Source organism: Caloenas nicobarica, chromosome 23 (assembly GCF_036013445.1).
Source record: "Caloenas nicobarica isolate bCalNic1 chromosome 23, bCalNic1.hap1, whole genome shotgun sequence".
Lineage (NCBI taxonomy): Eukaryota > Metazoa > Chordata > Aves > Columbiformes > Columbidae > Caloenas > Caloenas nicobarica.
The window spans coordinates 4,480,198-4,487,468 of NC_088267.1; the positions used below are offsets into that span (position 1 = coordinate 4,480,198).

Below are 7,271 nucleotides of genomic sequence, written 5' to 3' on the forward strand. Positions count from 1 at the left end.
GTTTGGCCGCTGCCGGCCGCCATCGCGCCGCCGGCCCCGCCCGCCATATTGTGCCCGGCGCGGGGCTGAGCGGCGGCCGGCGATGGGTGAGGGGGAGCGGGCGGCGGGCCCGGCCCGGGCACCGGCCCCGGGGGAACGGGGTGGCGGGGGCGGGGGGTGCCGAGGCGGGAGCCGGGGGAGCGGGCGGAGCGCTGGGGAGCCCGCAGCTGGCCCCGCTCCGCCCCGCCGCTGTGAGGGGGGCGGCTCCCGGGCCGCGGCCTGGCCCGGGGTATCCCGGGGCTGCCCCTGAGCCCCGTTCCTCCCCGCAGCCTCGGTGCGTGCTCCCGGAGCCCTCCCCGGTGCTCCCCCGTCCCCCGGGGCGGTCTCCGCAGCCCCGGGACTCCCCTGCGGCCCGGCCCGCAGCTCCGGGGGCTCCGGCACAGCCCCGCCCGGCTCCCCAAGGGCCCTTGGAGCCCCCCCTGCCTTCCTGCAGCCCCGGGCTGTGCCCCCCAGGTCCCCCCGGAGCCCATGTGGCCCCCACTTGTGCCCCAGATTGCCCGTGTCTCCCCTGCAGCCCCTGCCTGGCCCCCCGGGGTGTTTGTGGCTCCTCCTCGACCCTCTGCAGACCCCCCCAGCCCCTGGCCGGTGCCCCCGCAGCCCCCCACCTGCTCTCCCGGAGCTCCCACATGTGCCCCCCCAGGCCCAACACTTTGATCCTACCGCTTTTCCCTCCCAGACTCTCACCACGGTGTCCCGCACCTCAAACCCACTCTCTTCCCCACAGCCCACAAGGTCCTGTCCATCAGGTGCCCCCTCATCCCTGTGTTGTGTCCTGGGGGTTCCTGTGTGCGGCCCCCCCCCAGTTCACCAGCAGTTACTCTGTGTCCCCAGGTCACACGGATTCTGTGCCGTGGCACATACTGGGGCTTGTGCCCTTTGCTCCGTGACCCCCCCAGCCCTGCAGCCACCTTTGTGCCCCACTGGCCTAGGTGATGCCACCTGGTTTGGGTTATCTTTGCCTTTTTTGGGTCTAGCCCCCTGCACCCTGTCCCTTCTTGTCTGTGACTAGTACAGCATTTTGGAGAACTCTGGAGCTCCGTGTAAGCTTTAAAACTTGTTTGAAACCAGTTGCTAAACCTTCAGCATTTTTTTTTTATTCTGGGTGCTGGTTGCTAAGTGATGCAAACTGGAAACGAGCAATCAGAAAAAGAAATGTTTAGCAACTGATAGTTTCTTCACCGCTCAGATTTTACTTCTAGCAAACAGTATATTGTCACCTTGTCCTTCCTCTGAGTTCTAGAGATTCTCCTAAGGTCAAACAGGATCCAGAGAAGGTTTTTAAAACCTTAGTGTTATTATTATTATTTACACTCTGGCAAGCAAGCACTAGAAAAGCTAATTTGGGGCCACCATCCTGTTGAGCTCTGTGCTGTGCAAACATACAACAAACAGCCTAAAAAATTCTAGTTATCCTTTTTCCTGTCTTAAAGGAGCAAAAAAGGAAAAAGCCAGTTAGTGTGCTTTTGCAGTGTTCTTTTTAAAAGAGCTGTGAATATTTGAATCCAGCACAAAATTGGGCAAAAGGGGACCCAGGTAATGTCCCCGATTTACTGAATCCTTTGGGCAGATTGTTTAGCATCTCTGTAAGTGTATTGCTCTGCCTGTAGAACAAGGATAACACCACAGCGATGCAGATTAAATTCCTTGTAAACTGCCTTGGTTTGGGAGAGAGACATGAAAAGCTTCTCCCTGCTCCCCTGGCAGCCTGAGTACGTTAAGTTTTCACTCTCAGTGATTTCACAGCACTGTAACAAGCTGCTGCCTGTCCCAGGAGCGTCAGGAGCTATCAGGGGCCACATGTAGAGCCTATGGCAAACGCAGGAGATGCAGAAAAGGGTTGAGCAAAGTTGCATTTTCCTGCCTCATGCTGCAGGCTGGCGGTGTGAGTGATCAGCCACTGCTGGTCAGCAGGGTGTGGTGAGCAGATGAGCCTTAATTAAAAATCTTCTCCTTTCAGTTTTAAGGACTGAAGATACAATCCCGCAGTGAGCAGCAGAGAAGCCACCTGGAAGGACAACCCTCCGCACCCTCTGTTGTTATGGCAGGGGGCAGGCGAGGCCCTAACCGGACATCCTACTGCCGAAACCCCCTCTGCGAGCCCGGGGCTGCTGGCGGCTCCGGCCACTCCACGAGTTCCTCCGTCACGGGTGTGCGCTCACGTACCAGGTACGTCCAGCCCTCCACATCCTGTCGCTCTCTGCAACTGCCTGAAAGGAGCTTGGAGCCAGGGGGGGTCGGGCTCTGCTCCCAGGGAACAAGCGCCAGGACCAGAGGAAATGGCCTCAGGTTGCACCAGGGGAGGTTGAGGTTGGATCTGGGGAACAATTTCTTCCGCAAAGGGCTGTCGGGCATTGGAACAGGCTGCCCAGGGCAGTGGTGGAGTTGCCATCCCTGGAGGGGTTGAACAGACGCGAAGATGAGGTTCTGAGGACATGAGGTAGTGCCAGTGGTGGGGGAATGGTTGGACTCCATGATCTTGGGGTCTCTTTCAACCAAAATGATTCTCAGATCTGCCTGTAACAGTCACTCCAGGCATTCTCGGGCGCTGACACTTTTGTTTTGTGGCAGCCGTTGACTGATAGCTCAGGTTTCTCGTTTCTCAGTCAATATTGGACCCACTGATTTCTACAGTCTGTGTGTGGGGACTGGTGCACAGCGCTGTGTTTATCCCGGGGAAGTGACCGCTGGCTTCTGGTTCCCCTTGGCAGGAGCGGTTCAGGTACAGGCCTTTCCAGCCCACCTTTGGCTACTCAGACCGTCGTCCCTCTCCGGCACTGTAAGATCCCAGAGCTGCCCGTGGAGCGCAGCGTGCTGTTCGAGCTCCAGCTCTTCTTCTGTCACCTCGTTGCTCTGTTTGTCCACTACATCAACATCTACAAAACCGTGTGGTGGTATCCGCCCTCCCACCCGCCTTCGCACACGTCACTGGTAAGCACAGACTGTTTCTTGGGTCGTTAGGCATAAAGTTTCCAATATATGTTTGAAATAAGCTACATGTGACTTTACAGCCCTGGGAGGTTGCTCCTGTGACTCTCATTTGACAAATTTTGGGCACTGACTCTCTGCTTGGTATTCTCTTTCTGATCCTGGAAGAGAGAGTCTGGAGAGAATAATATAACTCAGGAACTTCTCTGAATGTGTGTTTCTGCTGCCTGATGGAAAGTGGAATCATTTTGGTTTTGTCACTGCAGAACTTTCATCTTATTGACTTCAACGTGCTGACGGTGACAACAATCGTCCTGGCACGCCGGCTGATTGGTGCTATTGTGAAGGAGGTAAAGTCCCCAAGCAGATCTCAGAACTGTTCTCTCAGACAAAATGTAAAGCTGTGGGTCCCTTTCGCAGCTCCAAACTCTTCAGTCCTTTTCTAAAGAACTTTGTGCTCTGTCCAAGTCAGAAACCTGGGCATGGCTTCTAGTGGGAAGAACAGAAATGAGCATCTCAAACCATTGCTTGAGACTCTATCCTTCTGTGATTGTTTCTGAATTACTGTCTCAACTAGAGAGTTCCTGTAGGAAGAGTCAATTTGTTTCCCTTTTTTCCAGCTCTCTCTTGTCTCCCCGCAGGCTTCGCAGAGCGGCAAAGTCTCACTGCCGCGCTCGGCTTTCCTGGTGATCACTCGATTTGCTGTTCTCACTGGCACAGGCTGGAGTTTGTGTCGATCAATCATTCACCTTTTCAGAACCTACTCTTTCCTTAATCTTCTGTTCCTGTGTTACCCGTAAGTATTTCTTCTATCACTTGTGTGTGATTTCTAATTTTGCTTCAGTGGGTGTTGCTCAGTTGAATTGAAGCCTGACAGTGAAGAAGCACTCGATTACCTGGAAACAGAACTTTTCCCTCTTGCTGCATGATATTTCTTCTTGGTGGCAGGGCATGTCTTTAACATTTACCCATATTTCAGCTTTAATATAAGCATTAATTATAGTTCTTAGATTGCTCACATCCTCTGAAAAGGATTGTGTGCTTTTCTGATGGTGTTCTGAGAACCTGTGTCTGCGGTTTGCCTTAATCCCTAGGTGCCTCTGCCAGGTGGAGCAAATCAAACAGTTGCTCTGCTTCATGTTAACTAACCAAAGGAAACCAGTTTTATTTCCAGTTAACACTGGAAATAGCTCCCTTCTCTCTGGTACATGCAGGAGGAAGCGTCTCGTAAAGATCTGAGATGTGGTGCTTGTGTTTAAGATGGGTGAACTAGATGCCATTTAGGAGGGGGATGTGATCGAAATGCTGACCTCCTGCCAGCAAAGACATTTCCACGGGAAGTGCGCAAGGAAGTAACCACCTCTCTGCGCTTTGCTGCTCCAGGTTTGGCATGTACATTCCCTTCCTTCAGCTGAACTGTGACCTGCGCAAGACCGGCCTGTTCTCCCAGGTGGCCAACATTGGGCCCAGGGACACAGGCGAGGTGACATCCAGGGGCAGGGACTACCTGAGCGTCCTGAAGGAGACCTGGAAGCAGCACACGCGCCAGATGTACGGCATGGAGGCCATGCCCACGCACGCCTGCTGCCTCTCCCCAGACCTCATCCGCAACGAGGTGGAATACCTGAAAATGGACTTTAACTGGCGGATGAAGGAGGTGCTGGTGAGCTCCATGCTCAGTGCCTATTACGTGGCCTTTGTGCCCGTCTGGTTTGTGAAGGTGAGTGGGGGCCACTGCTCGTGCAGACACGGCTTTTCCAGCTGTGGAACTGGCTGGGGAGGGTTGTGGGGAGGTGGACACTGGGCGATGGGGGAGATCTGGTTCTGGTTCTCGCTTCTTAGCTGGAAGGTGGGAGAGGTCAGAGCTGGTCTCTGTGCACAGGCAGCTGTGTCAAACCCATTTACAGAGGCCTTGTACAAAGTAAGAAGCAAAACCATCTAGGTGTGGCTTTGCTTAAACTCCAGCTAACAGAGGACTTCAATAAGTGAGGCTGGACCTTATTAGAATTCGGAGCTGGTTTATTTAAGTTACTAATACGTTGTACAATGAGACAAAAGTCTCAGAGTGAATCTGTCAGACCTCAGGGATGATCCCAAGTCCCCTTCCCCTGCGGGGCTGGTTCTTCCACCCATCGTCAGCTGAGCCAGGGGAGTGTCAGGAACATTCCCTGGTTTTGGTGAAGGGTGGTGACAGCATAAATGTTTCTCCATGGCACATTCAGGAGTTGTGCAGCAGCCGTCCTATGTAGGCGCTTCTTTTTCAAGCAGGATTAATAACTCCGTGAAAAGCCCTCGTTTTACCTGCTTGAGCGCTTCGTGTTTTGGTGGCTTCGTTAGGTGAGGCTGTCCAAACACATTGTCACCCTTTCTTCTTGTCCCCCCCGCAGAACACTCAGTACTATGACAAACGCTGGTCGTGTGAGCTTTTCCTTCTGGTTTCCATCAGCACGTCGGTGATCCTGATGCAGTACCTCTTGCCCGCACGCTACTGTGACCTGCTCCACAAAGCCGCGGCGCACCTGGGCTGCTGGCAGAAGGTCGATCCCGCCCTCTGCTCCAACGTGCTGCAGCATCAGTAAGAACGCGCTCCTGGGGCTGGGGCTGGAGTTTTCTCTGAGCTGGCATGTCTGCTGGTGCCAGCAGAGGCTGGATGGGGAGCTCGGCTTTCCAGCCACCTCTCCTCCTCCTCTTGTTGCTCAAAAGAAAAAAAAAAAACTAGGAAAATGAAAGCAGAGTTGTCGGCTGACACATCCGACAGACACCATCTGGACTGTCCACTTCCACGCACAGCAAGCAGATCTGATTTTTGGCAAGGTGTCTGCTGCTCCTGTTCCCAGGTCACTGCCATTTGTCACTGCCGTAGTTCCATCCCTCGGCAGGACAAAGTCTGCCCTCAGAAATGACGGCACTTCGCTACCGCGGAGGCGGCTCGCGCGTTATCTCGGCTGTGGAGGGAGAAACAAGAGCTCTGTGCTTGTTCCCCGCAGGTGGACAGAGGAGTGCATGTGGCCGCAGGGAGTGTTGGTGAAACACTCCAAGAACGTTTACAAAGCTGTGGGTCATTACAACGTGGCGGTGCCCTCGGACGTCTCACACTTCCGCTTCCACGTAAGGTCCCATCTGCTTTTCTGGGGATGTAACGTCTCTGTAGGATCACAGTCCCCTTGTCCCTAGCCCCTCGTTGTGCCCGGGCTGGCTCTCCAAGCCCGAGAGCTGCCCGTGGGCTGTGCCAGGGTTCGGTACAGTGGCTCGCGTTAGCCCCACGGCTCAGCAGGGTGAGCGGCCCGTGCAAACCGGGGCTCTCTGCAGAGCCTGCACAGGTAGATGTGTCTCCAGAGGAATCCTCACCAGCCTCTGCCCCACACATCCCATCACAAACGCATCCCGAAGGGTCTGACCTCGCTTGGTGACTTACTGTGTTCCCTCCTACAGTTTTTTTTCAGCAAACCACTGAGAATCCTCAACATCCTGATTCTGCTGGAAGGAGCCGTCATCTTCTACCAGCTTTACTCGCTGATTTCTTCGGAGAAGTGGCACCAGACTATCTCGCTGGCTCTGATCCTCTTCAGCAATTACTACGCCTTCTTCAAGCTGCTGCGTGACCGTCTGGTGCTGGGCAAAGCCTACTCGTATTCTGCCAGCAGAGACTCAGAGCAGAAGTTAAATTAAAACAATTGCACTGATGCTCAGCTTATTACAAAACAAACAAAACAAGGAACCCTCAGAGCTTTGTATTTTTGTTACCACTGCTTTTTTTTCTTTGATAACTGATGTAATTAAAAGGAAAAAACATATTTTTTTACTCCCAACAGTTGTTTGCGTGTTTATTTTCTGGTAAAATCCCCAGAGAAGGCGGCCTCCTGTTGGTATTTGAGAGGAGTGATTTTTTAACAAGGGTGCTTAGTTTGGGGAGGTGTGAATGCTGCTGCTTCTGCTGAAGCTCCGGCTGGCCCCGATGGGAAGACGAGGGTTACAGGGATGTCAGAGCTCACAGAGGGGATGGGTCCTGGCCCTGGCCCTGCTGGGGACCCCAAAGCCCCTCCTGCACCCCCTGTGCTCTGCGCCCACAGGGGAAGGCCGCCTTGTTCCACTAAAATGGGGTTTTTTTATTATTAAGTGCTACGCCAGAACTGCTGCAATCTCGCAGCCTGTGCGAGTGCTGGTTTGAGGGGACCCGCCGTGGATTCGGGGAGCTCGGGGGGGGCGCTCCGGCTGCTTGTGCTTCTGTGAGCGGGTCCCTGTTCCCTCCCCTTTGCCGCTTCTCCTGCCCAACCCGCCCGGCAGGTCAGCCCGGGGAGGATGAGCGG

The 7,271-nt window shown here is 54.4% G+C and overlaps 1 protein-coding gene across 3 annotated transcripts; it reads left to right on the forward strand.

The window, feature by feature from the left end:
- Positions 1-23: 23 nt before the first annotated feature.
- On the forward strand, positions 24-6,731 carry TMEM39B (transmembrane protein 39B). Of its 3 annotated transcripts, XM_065650631.1 has the most exons (10): positions 25-86; positions 871-1,079; positions 1,997-2,205; positions 2,748-2,967; positions 3,231-3,314; positions 3,606-3,760; positions 4,348-4,684; positions 5,352-5,539; positions 5,952-6,072; positions 6,397-6,731. In XM_065650631.1, exons 3-10 carry the CDS (start codon positions 2,078-2,080, stop codon positions 6,631-6,633), a joined length of 1,470 nt encoding a protein of 489 aa, XP_065506703.1. In that variant the 5' UTR covers positions 25-86; positions 871-1,079; positions 1,997-2,077; the 3' UTR covers positions 6,634-6,731. The 3 variants fall into 3 exon arrangements, with proteins under 3 accessions (XP_065506701.1, XP_065506703.1, XP_065506702.1); XM_065650629.1 differs by lacking the exon at positions 871-1,079 and having other exon boundaries at positions 24-86; XM_065650630.1 differs by lacking the exon at positions 25-86 and having other exon boundaries at positions 413-1,079.
- The last annotated feature ends 540 nt before the right edge of the window (positions 6,732-7,271 follow it).

What these genes read in the sequence shown, in the direction of transcription:
- TMEM39B (XM_065650629.1), top strand. Translation starts at nt 2,078, where the DNA reads ATGGCAGGGGGCAGGCGAGGCCCTAACCGGACATCCTACTGCCGAAAC. An exon ending in GGTGTGCGCTCACGTACCAG is followed by an intron (nt 2,206 to 2,747) that starts GTACGTCCAGCC and finishes TCCCCTTGGCAG; the next exon opens with GAGCGGTTCAGGTACAGGCC. An exon ending in TCCAACGTGCTGCAGCATCA is followed by an intron (nt 5,540 to 5,951) that starts GTAAGAACGCGC and finishes TGTTCCCCGCAG; the next exon opens with GTGGACAGAGGAGTGCATGT.